A 19,660-nucleotide genomic window follows, 5' to 3' on the forward strand; every position below is an offset into this window, starting at 1 on the left:
CAGATGCTAAACGGATGAAGCCATCCAGGCGCCCCAATAATTTTAAGAAGCTGTGCATATGACAGTCAAAATGCACAAAAGCAAACATTAAGGAAAAATTTTAATGGCAATCTGAAGAAAAGAAAAAATATATATATACACACAGAGGAGCAAAGACAAGACAAAGAGTATGACATCTTTAAAAGTTGAAAGAAAGGAACGAGATAATCTTCCATTACAGAATTCTACATCCAGTGAAAATATCCTTCAAAAATGAAGGTGAAATAAAAATTTCTTCAGACTAACAAAAACTGAGATGATTCACTGCTAGTAGACCTACTTATAACAAATGTTAAAGGAATTTGTTCAGGGAGAAGGAAATGCTATCAGCTGTGCATCTGGGTCTATATAAAGAAAAAAGAAACACATACAGTCAAAATGCAGGCACATATAAGACATATTCTCCTTGTTTTTAATTACTTTAAAGAATAATGGACTGTCTAAACCAAAGAAGGTAATTGTATGAATTGCATGTTTTACAACATATGCGCCGTGAAGTTGAATAAAAAGGACAGTATAAAGGATAAGATGGAGGCCATGAAGTATATCGAGTATGTTCTAAGAGTCTTACATTCTACATGAAGGGGCATGGTATCACTTGATGGTTCGCAACGGTGATTTAAAGTCTGTATTTTAAAATAAACATGTAAAATGTTTTTAAATATGTAATAAGCAGAGATAAATTAAAGCATATCAAATAACAATTAATTTTAAAAAGGCAGAAAGTTAAGATAAAAAATAAGTGATGAGGGGCACCTGGGGGGCTCAGTGGTTAAAAAAAAATAAGTGATGAGACCACAGAAGTCAGATAGCAATGGTAGACTGAAAAACAACCATACTGTACAAAAAGAAATATTAACGGTCTAATTCACACAATATGAAATGTGTATATATCAACAACAGAACTTTAAAATTCATGAATCAATAAAGGGCAGAACTTAAAGGAGTAATAAAAAAAAATCACTTCCTTTTGGAAATTTCATCACTCTTAGTATTTGACAAAACAAGTAGACAGTTTCATCAGTAAGAATATATAGGGAATTTGTAACTTAAAATACTAATATTCAATGTTACCTAATTGACGTTTATAGTACACTGTACCACAAAAAGAGCAAAATACCTTCTTTTCATGTGCACATGGAATATTCACTTATATTTTGGTTGATTAAAACAATAAAAAGTCAACAAATTTAAAACAATTGAATTCATTCAAAGTATATTCTCTAACCAAAATGGAATTAAATTAGAACCAATTAACAGAGAGATCTCTAGAAATTCTCTCAGATTTTGGAAACTAAGCAAACTATTTCTATTTTTTTAAAGATTTTTATTTATTTATTTGACAGAGAGAAAGCAAGAGAGGGAACACAAGCAGAGGGAGTGGGAGAGGGAGAAGCAGACTCCCCGCTGAGCAGGGAGCCCAACGCAGGGCTCCATCCCAGGACCTCGTGATCATGACCTGAGCCAAAGGCTTAACGACTGAGCTACCCAGGTACCCTAAGCAATCTAAGTAATCCATAGATCAAGGAAGAAATTGCCAGGGAAATAGACATCTATTTTAAATTTAGTAAAAAGAAAAACACAACATAACAAACCTTATGGGATGCAACCAAAGCAGTTATTGGTGGGAATTTTATAAAATTAAAGTCTATATTAAGAAACAAGAAAGGTCTCAAACCAGTACTTAATACTTCCAATATTAAAAAAAAAAAGATTAGCAAAAAAAAAGGCACAAATTAAATCTAAAGCAAACGGAAGTAAAGATAAGAGCAGACATCAATTAAAAAAATACAGACAAGATTTAAATATCAATGTAACTAAAAGAAGTTTATTGAATAATAGGTCAATAAAACTGGATAAATCTCTAGCCAGGCTGATCAAGTTAAATAAGAGAGAACACACAAACCACCAATATCAGCAATGAAAGTGGTAACGTTACTACAGAGTCTACAGACATTAATTAGACTAAGAAAGGAGTGTTATTACAACTTTATGCCAATATATATCATAATATAGGAAAAATAGGCAATTTTTTTTGGACGAACCTGTTTATTTATGAAATCAAATAAATAGATGGGGTAAAAAAGTATGGTAGCAACTTCACACAAGGGTATGAGACCAAACAGAATTACTTACTCAAGTTATTCAGGATGGAACAAAATTAAGTGCTCACAATTAGCACAGAAAATATCTGGTTATAGTACTTGTTTCTAAATGGACATTTACTAGTTTACAGTAAGATCCCACTTATTACAGACCACTCCCCACCCCCTTGGTGTACAACCCAAAAAAGCTAAGAATGCAAATGTTAATGTAATATAAACTTTTCTTTGTTTACAATTCCAGAATTACAACTTCTTAGTAGTAGTATAACTATCAACAGGCTCACTTACTTTAGTTTACTGTTGGAGGGAAAGGCAATATAAGAAGATAAAATGTCACTTTGGTCCCAGCCTCCCATTTTACAAACATGGATCCAGGATTCTGGATTTATAGCAGAATCACTTTGACAGAGGCGGGCCTGTGGCATTTGGCACTGCAAACGCTGTTTGCTCTGGCTTCTTGGGGAGTGCTATGTATACTGCCTATATGGTTTTATAACAATATCTATAGATGTACAGAAGCCCATGTACTTGCTATCAACTTCATTCCCTACTGCAGAAACTTCCAGTTTTCAATCTGTCTACCAAAATCTTGACCATGACATTTAGTTCTGAATTGTGACATCAAGATAAAGCTATCTGAATGAGTAAAATCAAAAGCTCATTCTTAATTTTTAGAATAAAGATATTTTCAAGGTTATAAAGAGTTTATAAATAACACTGTTCACAAGCAAATACTGATCTGTTGATAATCGTTAAGAAACTGAATGTACTGTTTTGAAATAATACAAGGAATTTCATCAGGTTCAGATAAATTTAGACTCTAAGTAAAACTTTTCCAGGCTATTTAGTCAAGTTACTTACAATATACCCATTCCTGAGAATACCCCATTGTAGTAACATTGTTTATTTCCAAATTTTTCTGCATTCAACTTAAAAGGTGTTTCTTCCCAAGAAACTGAACTTTTCTGTCAAATGTGCTTGACCGAATAGGAGAATGGGGTTCATAAAATGGGTTCATTGCAAACTTTATGTATAAATCATAGACATCAGTAAAGAAGTTCTTTATTCCATCTTCTTGCCTTATGTCATGAAGCATAATAAATCTCATATGACCTGCAGTAACAAACGCCGAAACAAACCATTCATTGAACTTGTCCACAGTTTTCAAGTACATGTTGTTGGACAGCCACATATTCTCATCTATGAGGTCGAGAGCAGCATGACTTATGAACTGGTTCAGATGACGATGATCATCTTTGGATTCTGCTTTTCCAGCTGGCAAAACTTCCATTTCAAAAACTGGATTATCATGGGGGCCCACAATTACAAAGTAGAAGCTTCCAGACATTGTCTTCAGTATATGGTTCCTGCAGAGAGAAGCCGACAATGGAAACAGCCAGTCACTTCCCTCCACAGACCTGCGCTTGGCCAAAATGGGCAATTTCTGGACTCAAACTATTGAAGTTTACTGAAGACAAAGTGGATTATCCCAATAGACTTAGTAATAACTTGAATTTTTAAATACCTCTACCAAAATAGACTCATACCTAGAGAACTTCATTGGTAATTTATTTTAAAAACATAAAGGAGAAATTATAACAATTGTACTAAACGAAGCCAGAAAATAAAAGAAGGGAACAATTTATATCTACTCATTTTTTAGGGCACCATTACTCTAATCCCTAAACTAGACATTATAAGGAAACAGATCTGTGCAACAAAAAGAGTGAATTTCAGTGTCTATAAACTGGAATTAAAAATAAAGAATTACTGAAAAAAAAAAAAGACGGAAACAGATGTACATGTAGATAGATGAAGAATCCTAATTTCCTTGCCCTACCAAAGTCTTTCTCTTACTTACATCTCCAGTCTCACCTAGATTTTGCTTTCATGTGTGTTTGTGTGTGTGTGTGTTCAGGGAGGGGATGGGAGGGAGCAAGGTGATGTGGAAGTGTTAAAAATATCCAAACGGTTGATACAGTAATTTTTTTCTATGATCTTTTGGTGCCACTCACACTCATTCTCCGGATATAAAGGTAACTGAGGAAGTCACTGCTTTCTCAGAAAGTATTTTGAATTTCCTTCAGTTTTTTGAATCATTATAGATCAGAGAATACTTTCAAAATTAATTTTAGCAACTCCTCCCTGAGAAATTCCTAAAAGCCAAGGCTTTTGACTGAACAAAATAATTATTTCTAAAGACAGACTTCTGTTTTATTTTTACCACAATCCATCTTTTGGACAATCCAGCCATCATTTGTACTGTGAGATCCTTTTTTTTTTTTTAAGATTTTATTTATTTATTTGAGAGAGAGAATGAGAGATAGAGAGCACGAGAGGGAAGAGGGTCAGAGGGAGAAGCAGACTCCCTGCTGAGTAGGGAGCCCGATGTGGGACTTGATCCCGGGACTCCAGGATCATGACCTGAGCCGAGGGCAGTTGCTTAACCAACTGAGCCACCCAGGCGCCCTTTTTTTTTTTTTTTTAAAGATTTTATTTATTTGTACTGTGAGATCTTAAATTTGAAAAGGATCAGAGAAATCCTGGGCTTGAGTATTTAATCCAAACATTGAGCATTTCCTTGTCAATTTCCTTAACCTATGGTCTCTGCTCTGCCTCTGCTCTGATATTACCTGTGGTGGGTTGTTTCTTGCCTTTCTTTGGTTTACCCATTCCACCAGTGAACAGTCATTTTGTTGCTTTTGTTGTTTTGGTTTTGCTATTTTTCCTTTAGTTTTAATGTTCTATTCCATATTCTTCTGAGTCATACTAATGCAGCCCTTAGGCAGCCAAAGAAGCCGTCTTTGTTCTGCTTCCACATGATAGCCCATACAACATGGCAAGATCTCAGATTCCTCTGTGCACCACAGGCTCAAGACAGTCCCAATTACTTCTACTATTCTCATAATCACAATTCAAGATCTCTTGCCATCTTTTAAGTTTAAATTGATTTGTTAATATTCTTCTTCTAGATCCGTAGCCAGAACTGAACTCCCTTTTGCTGGGCCTTCCATTGAGTCTGTACATTCACGGACTTAGTAGTTATATCAAATGATTGATTTCAATTAAAATTCTCCCCTTTCAGTGTGTAGCTTTTAGTCTTTGTCATTATTACAAAAACTATGATTTTTAGGTGATGTCATGCTACTGACTATATTATAGGGTATATAAGAATTTTTGCTATGTTGAAAATAATTGGTATTTTTATACATATATTATAATATATCCATCTGTTCAACCCCTTGAACAAGAAGGGAGAAAGAAATTACTAACATTAACCAAGCGTCTATTAAGTGCCGGGCACTGCGCCATAATTTATGCATACATTTTCTCATTCATTCTCAAATTAGCCCTGGAAAGTAAGCATTATCATTTCCATTTTAAATGGGAAAACCAGGCTCAAAGAATCTAATTAAACTGCCTAAATTTACACAACTTGTGAGAGAAGAATAAGAATGTGAATCAATATCTGCATTCATCTCAGCTCAGTGATACATACAATGAAATCTTCAGAGAACAGCAAGTCAAAACACTCTGAATATATTTTACACTATTATTTATAAAAATGAACCATGTATTAAGATGTTGTGTAATAACACATATGGAAGAATTTGTGAATTTGTTTTCCTGTTATCTAGAACGATATATACTGGCTATTTAATACTCTGTAACAGTTGTAAGAGCTGGGATTCACACATTCTAGTAACCTAAGGGCGAATGTGGAAGAAGTATTTTACAATGATCAAATTATGAACACCACATATAGATGATTTAATTCATAATATCTTAAGTTAATTATTATACATTGTTGAGAATTAAATAAGTAAACACCATTGAAACCAGTGGATGTTTGCTCTACAACTGACTTGATATGTGAGTTCAACCCTGTCAGGAATCACATGCCAAATGGTATGCAAAGAACTGCAATTTTTCCTGGGTGGGGGGTCTTGGTATGCGCCCAAGAATACCTCCTTTGTGCTAACCACATACTCTCAGTTCTACCACTACCTGATTTTCATCTTAGATAGATAAACCTGTCCTTATTCATGGCTTTGACATTTAAGGATTTTAGTCGCACTTGATTTCTTGGTTCTTACAGGGATGCATCTTCACAACACGTGCCCTAGTTCCAGTCTTTAAGATCCAATACTAAGGGCACCTGGGTGGCTCAGTTGGTTAAGCAACTGCCTTCGGCTCAGGTCATGATCCTGGAGTCTCAGGATCGAGTCCCGCATCGGGCTCCCTGCTCGGCGGGGAGTCTGCTTCTCCCTCTGACCCTCTTCCCTCTCGTGCTCTCTATCTCTCACTCTCTCTCTCTCAAATAAATAAATAAAATCTTAAAAAAAAAGATCCAATACTAACAACGTATTCTTTTTTTTTTCCCATGCCTTTCCTTCCCCTTATAACTCCCCTCTCTTCTTTAGCAAGTCATAACCTATCCATTTTTTTAAACTGACACATCTGACAAGATATTCTTGATCATTGCATTGTTCCATAACTCAATACTGGCAATGACTGGATGACCAATTTCTGACTCTCTGTCCTCAAAATTCGTGTGAGAAAGTTTAGAGAACACTTAGTTCTCTAGAACACTAGTTCAGCTCTCCCAAAGGTTTTTAATTAGCTTCCACACTCTATCCCCACAGAATAACAGCATTGGCTAAAACATCTTATCTTGTCGGTCTAGTTATTTGATTGATATGTCTTGCCGCTTGTTCTGAAATATGGTATATGTGACCATACAATTTTTGGTACCAAATGAAAATAGCAAAACCATTCCACCAATGCACATTCACTTATGCACCTTACAGTTTTTGGAACGAGGTAGACTTCATTTGTAATTCTTACAACAGCATTTGTCTGGACCCCCATGCTTACTATCTGGCCCTCAGGAACTGCATCTGGTAATTGTGACCATTCAAAGTCCACAAATCCCACTAAGTACAGGGGAATGGCAAAAACCATGAATGCTTTTGGAAAACCGCATGATAATGAGTCTCTAAAAAACCTAGAGGATCACTGTGTACATGTGTAAAAAAATACTGCATCTAATTATTATGCAGATGATTTTAAGGAAAGTAAGATCAAACTTTAAATGGGACTTCTAGGTCACAGATTACCTTTTTGATAAATGAATGCTTCTTAACTATTATTACTTGAGGTAAGCAATGGTAAGTAGCTCTTTGTTCCACTTTTTAACAGACACACAAGAAAATAATCTTCAACCATGATTTATTTCTTTATTGATACCACAAAATTGCGTCTGGCTGCTGAAGAGGTTTAAAGAATTAGGGAGCGGACAAGTGACTCTGGAAGGTTAATCTCATTACTCTGCACTCTGTCCATATCAGTTTGGCCTCCTGCACAGAAAGGAGGAATTATCTGTTGACAGTTCAGCAGTGATACAAAACAGTCTGGGAGCATTATCAAGAAAAAGGTAATAATCCACACTCATTTTGCCCAGAACACTAGCATAATCATGGTTTTCTTTGAACTTCTAGTACTTAAAGAAACACTTAAAGATAAGAAAATATTTCTGGTAATACAATCTTAACAGGGGTAAAGATGATTTTGCGTGTTGCCATGACTAAATGAAATAATTTATGTAAAGTATTTTGCACTGTGTCTGGCCCGTAAGCACTTGAAGATCATATATAACTTTCCTAGTGGGTTAACATGAGTATTTGTTTTTCTAATGCATATGCAACACCTGGGTTGACTCAATCTTTCAGGTGGTCAGCATTTGAAAATATTGCCTCCTTTGAGTGCCATGCCCAGTTACCGCATGGCACTCCAGGGGATACCTGAAATGTAACATGGGCTCTGTGTCTGTACCTTCCATTGCACAATTTGAATGCGACAATTAGAATCAAAAAGTAACTAAGAGGAGAGGGCTTTTCCAACACAGTGTCTCAGTAGATGAGAGTCAGATCACATAATGATTGAGTATAGGATCTCTAGCTACTGCAGGCTCTGAAACCTAGGAAAAGTAATGTATGCTTTCTTAGTACAGTTTTCTGGGGGGTTTGTATATAACAAGAATGTTCTTATGAGTTTTAATGTGATCACGTGTATAAAGCATTTAGATCTTGGAGAATGTCCAGTGATGTAGGGCTCAGGTTACAGTTCCAGCCTGTGAAAGCACAGGAATCTGATGACCAGGTAGGTGTGCCAGGCCTTCATCACAGCACCTCCTAACCCCTCCTTCCATCCTCACCGCCCCCCCACACACCACATTCCCAGTATGGCATCCTGGGCTTTGTTCCTTGGCTACCGGGAAATTCGACAAATCCACTTTAGAAAACATTGAAAGGAAAGAGAAGTTGTAGCTTCCTTCTCTGTGTGATACCATCCTGTCTTCATCTAGGGTTGTCATCTGCATCACTGTCATCATTTGCTTTCCACTGAATCATTTTGGTTCTTCCTAGAAGGCCCTTACCCAGTGATTTAGTTTCTTTTCCGCCACAGGATACTTACCGTCACACTGTTTCCCCATTAATTCAGTTATGGTCCTTACACAGTCTTCTTTATTCATTAAGGTAAGGCCTCAGCTTTAACAATTATTGGTCCAGTTCAATTTATTTCCAAACTGAAGCCAAAAAAATGAGGTTGAAAAGCAAATATATCTACAAATGCAGTTTGGATCACATACCATACTGATAATGTAAAGCTTTTTATTCTATTTTATATCAATTTGTATCTTCCATTTGACTCACATTATATGCTTATAGAAAAACTCCACAATATATTAAATTGCATAAAGTTGGTGAGAAGGGGATTTTATTCTGTATCTGGTCTTCGCTTTGTCACTGAAACCTTATATTCCACATTTTCTCACTTAATTATTTAACAAAAAATGTATTGAACAAATATTCATATAAGGGACTACGATATGGTCGGGGGGGAGGGAATATGAACAAGGCATGGGCTCTACTCTTTTACATTTCACAGTCCCAGGGACTAGCTATGACTTATAAAGTCTAAGAATTCCCCTTTCCTTTCTAATTGCTTTAAAGTCAATTTATAAATATATTTTGAATATTGACTAGTTCCCAATAAAAATAAAAACTCCAAGCATCACAGACTACCAAAGTTGAATGTTGTTTATTGTTGGGTTTTTTTTTGTTTGCTTTGTTGTTGTTTTTTTAACAGTTCCCATTTCTTATTCTCACCCATAATTCTACCTCACAAAGGAAGGATATCCATAGAAAGGAGGAATCTCCTGGGATTTATAAAGGATGAATAGGTAAAAGGATATCCTAAGGAATTCTACCTAACAAGGTTGAATGTCCAGTTGAAAAGTTTATATCATATACAAATATTATAGTTTTATATTTTGTTCTTTGGCTAACCAAAAATCACATATTCACATTATGTAAAGGTTGTTAAGGAAAAAGGCAAGACATGGAGTCATATATAACAGAATATAAATCTCAGATGGACTCCTAATTAGCTCTATATTTGGACAAGTTTTCAAACTTTTACGGTCTTAGTTTCTTTACTGTTTCATTGAGAATAATAATACTCTATGTACAACCAGATTTTGAGTTCTAAATGAAAAATATGATTTGATACAAACATTAAATATTCAAAGAATATTAGGTCCCACCAAGTAGGGGCTTCTAAAAATGATCCACTGATACAGAAATATTTTCAGTACATTATTCATTACTTTTTTTTATGTTTTTTTTTTTTTTTGAAGATTTTATTTGACAGAGAGACACAGCCAAAGAGGGGACACAAGCAGGGCGAGTGGGAGAGGGAGAAGCATGCTTCCTGTGGAGCAGGGAGCCCGATGCGGGGCTTGATCCCAGGACCCTGGGACCATGACCTGAGCCGAAGGCAGACGCCTAACGACTGAGCCACCCAGGCGCCCCTACATTATTCATTACTTAATGTTAAGACATTGCTGCTCAAGCCAAGTGGAATAATGGCAATTCTCTGAAGGGTTTACTTTAGATTTTGCCAATTATACTTCTACATGGTTCCTCAAAAATTATTACGTCTACTTTTATCACAGCAAAAAATATCCCTTATTTGAGGAGTTATAAGAAATGTTTTTATTCTATAGTTTATAACAATACTAATGAGAATTCATTCATTCATTTATTTATTTGTTTAAGAGATACTGCTGTAGTGCTTACTGTCTGCCAATTACTGGGCCACATACAGAAAAGAGAATGTTAAAAAAGACAAATTCTCTGCCCTCATGGGATAATGTTAATAAAATAATTTAAACAGGTCCCAAATGTTTTCACATACCCTATTTTACTGAATCCTGATGATGACCATGGAAGGTAGGTATTGTGCATACTGAGACAACTTCCCTGACTGGAGCACTAATGACTGAAGGTACAAAAGGAGTCTCTTGCCTAGCTAATCCCAAATCCGGTACCAAGACAATACACCTCTTAAGAGAAGATTTTTAACTATCACTGCACAGTGCACCTAATTTGTGGGTCCCCACAACAAAACTGTCAGCAAACGTTGGCTCTTCATTGTTTAGAGGGCTCACATCAGAATATGCCTTGTCCATTGCTAAATCATATGTAATTTTTTTATGGATGTCATTTCAAATAGCCTGCATCATGCCTCCTCTTCCATCAGTGCATGTAATTGAGAGCGGGCTCGGAGTTGGAGAAAGCTTATACTGAGCAATTTCCTCAATCTAAGAGAGTTTCTTTCACTATTATAATTTTCTGCTTATTGTTTGAGCTAGGGAATAATAAATGCTTGATTACTTGTTCTTTTATAGCTGCATGTATTGTCTGTTTCTAGAAAACAGGGCTGTTTGTATCTTACATTTTACAAAAGATTAGATCTATCACCTCATTACCTGGGGAGTATGCCTCCATACATAATGTTTATCCCACAATCTTTCTTCTGTCCTACCTAGTTCAATTATCTTTCTCTCCTTCTTATTGCTTGGCATGCATTGTCTGAATTACTAGGCCATGAAATGTTCTTTTTCCTATAACTCAGTCTCTGACATTTCCAAATCTTCCTTGCGAGAGATATCAAAAAGCAGCACACATTCTTTACAGAATTAATAAGATGAATGGTCTTAATTGCAACCTTTTAAGCTAATTAAAATGAAACTGGAATGCATACGGTAGAGATAAATGTCTCACTTTACTTCTGGAAATATTCATGACTTTTACATTTTATACTTTTAAAATTGTATGACTGTTTATTCAAATATATACAAATATACTGAAGACTGCTTCAATACAATACAAACAAAACAATGAAAGTGGAAAAATAATTTTATTGTTCATTGCTGTTCATGGCACTCTACCATGGTGATTTTAATTTGTGATTATTATTCATTAAGAACAAGAAAGATTTCTGGTTCTTACTGATTTTTTTCACTCCATTTTACATGAATAAAGGGAACTGTACCCTTAAAGCAGTAGCTCATGATTTCTGCACATTACAAACTAAGCTCAAATGCATAGGAACATCATCGGGAGATATTTATGATTATTTTTAAATAGTAACTTACACCCTGTCCATATACAAAGATCAATTATGCATATTAAAAAGTAATTAGCTCAAACTAAGACTTAAATTACACATAATGTGAATTAATCCAGAATATTTCTTGGTATTACAAAGTTTAGAAATGTGAATATCTGTCTCATGGGTACTCTCTACTATGCAATCATTCTTTTGGCTAATATTGACAATTACGTTTATAAGCTTTTCTCCAAAATGTGTCTGAATGGTCATAGACAAATATATACACTCTATGAGACAACAGTCTCCACATTGCATAGGCAGATAACTGGTCTATCTACTCTCTTCAGGCTTTCAGATTTCTAAAATTTTACTACCACTCTCACAAGTACTTTTTAATGAGTTTATTTTCTTTTTTCCTTTTTCAAATGTACCATGGGGGTGTTGGAACTTGACAAAAGAAGATGTCTTTTCGGGCAAGGTGAGTAGTCTACCTGCAAAGAGGCACATTTAAGAAATATTTTCTTAAGGGCTGGGCATAGAAGTTAGTTTCAAAGACATTCTATGACTGAGACAAAGTAAAGGGCTATATCCAGATAGAATATCTTACTCACTTATTAGAACATAAGAATGAGAATCTAACTTACATACAGTTAACTAGGATATAAAGGTAAGAAAATGACCCCAAAACAAAACAAAAACAAACAGACAAAATGGGGCGCCTGGGCGGCTCAGTCCTTAAGCTTTTGCTTTCGGCTCAGGTCATGATCTTGGAGTCCGGGGACTGTGCCCGCGTCGGGCTCCCTGCTCCGCGGGAAGCCGGCCTCTCCCTCCTCCACTCCCCCCGCTTGTGTTCCCTCTCTCGCTCTCTCTGTCAAATAAATCTTAAAAAAAAAAAAAGCCAGAAGAGAGTATTTATGTGTGAACAGATAAATCAGTTTAGATGGGGTTTTAATACACTCATGCACATTTTCACAAGACTGACCTTGTACACATGGATACTGAAAGGAACCAAATCTTTAGTCCTTTAAGCTAAATCATTATTCATTTATTCTACATATTTTGGTAATCTCTATTAGGTGTCCAACTCACTGTGGACACATAGATCAAAAATTGAAAGAAATAATATATTTGCTTCCAAAGGGCTCCCTAGTGAAGACACACACGTATATATTCTTATTAAAGGTGAAACAAACAAACAAAAAAGTACTATTCAACACCGAATCAACAAAAACAAGATATTGTACTTACCACATTTTGAGTGAGGAGAAAAGTAACCTGTTCTTCAAATAATATGTGTAAAAGCTATAGTGCAGGTAGCAGTGATTTATGTTTAATTCCAGACAGATGTAAATTTTTCATTGCTTTTATGACATGCTTTTGTATCATTTCTTGAAATACGACAGAAGTAAGTAAAATGATTATTTTTTTCCCTTTACTATAGGAAACGAATTAAGAAGGAAATGGGTGCCTGGATGGCTCAGTCAATTAAGCATCTGACTCTTGGTTTTGGCTCTGGTCATGATCTCATGGGTCATGAGTGGGCCCCACATAGAGCCCCAAGTCAGATTTCAAATTCAGCAGGGAGTCTTCTTGAGATTTGTCTCCCTCTGCCCCTCCCCTGCTCATGCACTTGCTCATGTGTGCACCTGTGCTCGCTCTCTCAAATAAATCTTTTTTTTTAAGTGCTCTCTCTCTCTCAAATAATTTTTTTTTTTAAGGAAACTTAGAAAATTGGCTTTCAAAATTGTCCCTAACTTCCAGTTTCAGCCCTGAAGTGTAAAGAGTTTGGAAGTCAGCATTCCCATACCTACAACAAGAAAAAGCTAGACAAACAGAAAATCCACAACTTTTCGAAGTCATTAAACTGAAGAAACAGATTAAATCACAACCAAAATCTGGAGAGACAAGCATATCCCAAAAGTCACAGCCTCGCTCTGCATACTTAAAGGAGAATCCACTCGATCAAGAGTCTGGTAGGAACACTTAAATGCTAATTTTGATGAATTGGTGGAGGTTGTGGACTACCTTAAAAGTAAGAAATTCCTGGAATGCCTAGGTGGCTTAGTCAATTAAGTGTCTGCCTTAGGCTCAGGTCATAATCCCAGCATCAGGCTCCCCGTTCAGCAGGGAGTCTGCTTCTCCCTCTCTGCCCACCCCTACTCATGCTCTCTCTGCCGAGTTCTCTACCTCTCTCCCTCTCAAATAAATAAAATCTTAAAAAAAAAAGGGGGGGGGAAGAAATTCCTGGGACCAGCAGCCTTAGACAGGTCCTCAGACTTTTGAAGGTTATAATGCCAGGAAACCCACCAGATTCTCACTGTGAAGATGTGAGGAAGATTCACCTGTGGGTCTGGCAGGAGGAGACAGCATAATTACTGTGCAATACACCAGCAGCCTTCTCCCCAACAAATGCCTTCTCTCCAGGAGACCAGGCTTCCCCAGAGCCTTCTTATCCCAGTTTCGGGGAAGAGATTTTTCTCTCACTCCAGCCTGCTCTGGTATTACTGTCTCATCCCAGGTGGAATCAACAGGGGTGGGAGGAGGGAATAGAGATACAGGGCGGAAAGAAACAATACCAACAGAGAAACACTGTGGAGGTCACAGCCCTGAAATACAGCCCCACTAAAACACTAAGATTTAATCAAATGATTATAAAACACCTCAATTCCTCACTCCTTACCAACACACCAACAGGGACCCAATATAACAGTGGACTGCATCTGAAGGATGTGCAAGATACTGATTCTTTCCAAGGAGGAGTACTTAGGGAAGCCCGGAATCAAGAGAGGAGATAAAAACAGACCACAGAGGGATCTGAGGCCTCTGGCTACAACCACCATGAGCTATGACAACCTATAGCTGTGACAAACATTAAAGAGAGGCTAATTCATAGCCAAATTAACATAAATCCCCACACTGAAGTCCTACTTAATTCAGTTCTTATCACTTAGTATAAAATATCTGATTTTTAGTGGGTAAAAGGGGGAATTAGAAGTCATGTCAAAAGTTGAAAGGATATGGATTATGAAAAGAAAAGGCAATAATCAGAATTGGACTCGGGTGTGTAGGAATTATCTGAGAGGGAATTTAAAATAACTATGATTAATACATTAAGGGTTCTAATCAAAAGAGCAGACAGCATGCAAGAATCAATGGGCAATATAAGCAGAAAGACGGAAGTTCTACAAGAGTCAAAAGGAAATGTGAGAAATCAACATTGCAACAGAAATGAGTAATGCCTTTGATGGGCTCATACAACGTAGCTAAAAAAAGAATCCATGGGCTTGATAATGAAGCAATATAAACGTCACAAAATAAAATGAAAAGAGATAAACTAAACAAACAAGACAAAAAATAACATCTAAGAACTGTGGGGCAATTTCCATAGACGCAACATAGGTATAATTGGAATGTCAGAAGGAAAAAAAAGAGAATTAAGCAGAAGAAATATTTCAGGTAATAAAAGGTGAATTTTCCAAAATGGATGATATACAATAAGCCACAGTTCTAGGATGTCCAGGAAACATCAGACAGAATGATTACCAAAACAAATAAACAATCCTGAGCATAGTACATTCAAATTGCAGAATACCAAAGGGAAAGTCTTGAAATCCAGGGGATTAGGGGTGGGGAACACCTTACCGATAGGGGAACAAGAAGCAATTACAGAAAAGTTCCTAAAAACCATGCAAACAATAAGGGAGTGTAGGTAAATACTTAAAATGTTGAAAGAAAAAAAAATCTAGGAAAAGTAAATATTTTCTCAATTATCAAAAACTGTGGTAATTCACTGCCACTAAATCTAACCTGCAGGAAATGCTGAAAGAAGTTTTTCAGACAGATGAAAAAAAATATATAGGTCATACATTTAGATCTACATAAAGAACAGAAGAGTATCTAAGAATAAATGAAACATTAAATCCTTAATTAAAAAAATGATTATTTTAAGTGGTTACATTAAAAATATATTAGGCATTTATAGCATTCAGATAAATGAAATTAATGAGAGCAATATCACAAGGGGTTGTAGGTAGAAATTGGAAATAGTTATAATTCCCTATACTATATATGAAATGGTGTGGTATTTGAAAGTAAACTTACATAAGATAACAATGTATATTACAAATTCTAGGGCAAGCACTTTTTTCTTACTACAATGAATATTCTAATACAGGAGATAAAATCAAATTATATAAAATGCTTAACTAAAACCAGACAAGGCAAAAAATAAAGTGGGGGGAAGAAACTAAAAAAAAAAAAGAAAAAAGAAAATCAATAAATATTAAATACTAACTAAAATTAGTAACTTAATACCAATCCAACTATAGCAATAATCATTTTAAGTGTGAATGTCCTGAATACCCCAAATAAAAGGGAGACTGTCAGAAAGTATGAAAAATCAAGAATAAACTATATGTTGTCTAAACAAAGCCCACTTTACATATAAAGACACATTTAGGTTAAAAGTAAAGAACCAACCCACCCCCCCCCCCAAAAAAACAAGAAAAACAGACTCTTAAATACAGAGAACAAACTGGTGGTTGTCAGAGGGGAGGTGGGTGGGGGTAGAAGTGAAGTAGATAGAAGGCATTAAGAGGTACAAATTTCCAGGTCTAAAATAAATAAGTCACAAAGATGAAAAGCACAGCATAGGGAATATAGTCAATAATATTATTATAATGTTGTATGGTGACTATACTTACTGTGGTGAGCACTGAGTAAAGTATGGAATTGTTGAATCAACATGTCATATAACTGAAACTAAGATAACATTGTATGTTAATTATACTTCAATAAAATAAGTATCTCTGGGGAAAAAAATCGCATCATCTCTAAGTCCCCTTTCAACTCAAACATCATAGAATCTATTCCAAACTCTTACGTGGCAAAGGAGTCTTGCTTTCTAAGACTATCTGGTAGTGATCCTGAGACCCAGGCCCAAACTCGCTGATTAGCTTAAATCCCATTTTTTAAAAAGATTTATTTATTTATTTTAGAGAGAAAGAGGGAGAGAGAAAGACAGGGCATGAGTGGGGGTAGAGGTAAAGGGAGAGGGAATCTCAAGCAGACTCCCTGCTAAGGGCAGAGCCCAATGCAGGGCTTGATCCCAGGACCCTGAGACCATGACCTGAACCAAAATCAAGAGTCAGCCACTAAACTGACTGAGTCACCCAGGTGCCCCCCCCCACACTTTTCTAAAACCTCTTTTGAAACATTAAAGCCCACACATACGTTTAAATAACTGTCAAATTTGCTCTCCTTACAGAGGGCTTTTTATTATTTTTCATTAAAATAAAAATCCCTCTGGTTGACTTTCTAAATGTTTTCACTAGACCTTCAAAAACAAAAAGAGTAAAGAATAAATAAAGATATACCATGCTAACACTTAACAGAAGAAAGCTGGAGTAACTATATTATCTTCACACAAAGCATTTTTCAAAAAAAATGATAATGGTCAGGGATAAAGACGGGCATTACAGAATGATAAAAGACATCAATTCTCAAAGAAAATACATTCTTTTTTTTTTTTTTTAAGATTGTTTATTTATTTGACAGAGAGAGACATAGTGAGAGAGGGAACACAAGCTGGGGGAGTGGCAGAGGGAGAAGCAGGCTCCCTGCTGAGCACAGAGCCCGATGTGGGGCTCGATCCCAGGACCCCGGGACCATGACCTGAGCCGAAGGCAGACGCTTAACGACTGAGCCACCCAGGCACCACTGAAAATACAACATTCTTATACACGGATGTAGATAACAACCAGAAGGTCAACATATATCAGGCAAAAACTAAGAGAACATCAAAGATAAATAGATAACTCCACTATTATTGTCAGAGACTTTAACGACCCTCTCTTAGTAATCCAGCAGGCAGAAAATCAGTAAAGACATAGCTGAATTGACTAGCACTATCAATCAACTTCACTGAACTGACATTTGTGGAATACACCACCGAACAATGGCAGAATACACATCCATTTCAAGCTCACATGGACATTCGAGAGAGACCCTATTCTGGGCCATAAAACACAGCTTTAAAAACCTGAATAACAGAAATTATACAAAGTGTGACTTCAGATCAAATGAAATTAAAGCAGAACTCAATAAAAGAAAAACAGCAGAAAAATCCCTAAATATTGTAAATTAAAGATCACATACCTAAATGATACATAATCTAATGAAGTTTTTTAAAAAGTTAAAATGTTTTCAACTAAAACCCAAAATATATATATATTTTAGATATATATATATATATATAAAGAACTTACAAAATATATAAAGAACTCAGAACGGCTAAAATCAACAACACAAGAAACAACAGGTGTAGGTGAGGATGCGCAGAAAGGGGAACCCTCTTGCACGGTTCATGGGAATGCAAACTGATACAGCCATTGTGGAAAACAGTATGGCGGTCCCTCAAAAAGTTAAAAATAGAGCTACCCAATATATCTGGAGTATGTTCTTATTCATTATACTATCCTAGCTCTCTCTCCATTTATTTTTATCATAGCATCTATATAGCTTTATGGCATCTGTTTTTTTCCCATGGCTGTCTTAATGACTAGACTATGAGTTGAGTAAAAGATAATCTTTGTTAATTAATGAAAGATGAATGAATACAGGTAAAACTTTGGCATAACGATATCTGTCCTTGGTTTCTTGGGAGTTTGAATTACTACATGAGCTATTAGAGACTAATTCAAATCTGCCTAAAATATGATAGGATGATTTTGTGTAATGTAGCCTGCAGTTACTTTAATGGTATACTAAAGGATTTTTCAATCAAATCAAGGTTTTGCTGAGCATTTGTTATGTAGCTAACATTGCACCAGGCACAGAGGGACACATTTGGTGATGACTCCATTGTGGTCCAATCACTAAGTTATAGAAATAAACTCCACTAAAATTTGCTCTAAGTTGTATGTCACTGACTATAAGTACAGGAAAAGGCAGAGAAACAGTACATTTACACATGATGAGTTTGTCCCCGGGAAACATTCTCTCACAGTATTCTTTGAGGGACAGACTTTCACCTATGATAGAATTCATGCAATAGCCTATCCTTTCTAGGAGAACACCTATGTCATTGCTAATCAATCTCATAAATGAGTGGAGTTGTTTTGTGATTTAGTACTTCAGTCTGAAAAACATTTCAGCGAATGGTAATGAAGGGCCTTCTACTGGCCAGGGATCTGGGAGGTGATGGAAAAACAGAGAGGCGCAAAGGGGTATTCCTTAAATTCAGAATGCTGATGGTCCGCCAATGAATATAGAACCAAATAAGTAAAACAGAGTGCTGAAATTATTAAACATATCATATTAGAGACAGATAGGAGGTATGGATTGAAAAGCAGATTTGCCTTGAAGGTTAAATGAGAGTCTCTCATTTGAAAATGCCTCTTCTAAAGTTCAGCACATTCTCCTCCAGGAACATGGGATAAAGCACTGCATGATCCACTCACCGACATTTTTGGGGCTGCTCTAGCCCAGTGATCACATGCTAAGCTGGTGGTTCACAACTAAGCAGTCTGGAGACAGTTTTTAATATAGTGACTGGGGGCAGTGGATGGAATTGGCATCTGGAGGCACAGGCCAGTGATCTGCCATACATTCCACAATACAAAGGACGGCCTCCTGCAACAAAGAATTATTGGATTCCCAATATCAGTAGTGCTCCGGTACAGGAACCGTGGGTGGGCTGTCAGCGGGCTGTCAGCGTATCCTCATCACCCAGAATCGATCTTTGATCCTGATAATAAGAATGGGAACAAATTCCGCTCAGCTCCTCAGAGAAGGAGAGGAAGGTAGGGTAAGTTAACAACCATCAATGGAGAGGACCCAGCCAAACAAGGAGCATCAAGCTCCTTGATGCAGCTGTCCTACCCTACCCCCCAAAAATGTGACTCTAAATGTATTTTCTACCCAACTTATATTTATTTAAATCGATCTCTCTGATCGCACCTGCCCCTGTTGACTTGATCTTCCATAACTCCACTACTCTAACACACTTCCTTCATTCCTTGTACTGACTCTGATGCCCCAAACCCAATAAAACA

At 36.4% G+C, this 19,660-nt stretch overlaps 1 protein-coding gene across 1 annotated transcript in view; it reads right to left on the bottom strand.

Annotated features, from left to right (window-relative positions):
- Positions 1-1,839: 1,839 nt before the first annotated feature.
- Positions 1,840-19,660, bottom strand: part of LOC112820581 (trafficking protein particle complex subunit 2-like) — a 95,951-nt gene continuing 78,130 nt past the window's right edge. Inside the window, exon 2 of the mRNA XM_025867575.2 lies at positions 1,840-3,511. Within this exon, the coding sequence (XP_025723360.1) occupies positions 3,070-3,511 (442 nt within the window). The 3' untranslated portion in view covers positions 1,840-3,069. The remainder of the gene's footprint in view (positions 3,512-19,660) is intronic.

This window comes from Callorhinus ursinus, unplaced genomic scaffold (assembly GCF_003265705.2).
Source record: "Callorhinus ursinus isolate GAN/ISIS: 27379988/994484 unplaced genomic scaffold, GSC_fseal_2.0 scaffold10, whole genome shotgun sequence".
Taxonomy (NCBI): Eukaryota; Metazoa; Chordata; class Mammalia; order Carnivora; family Otariidae; genus Callorhinus; species Callorhinus ursinus.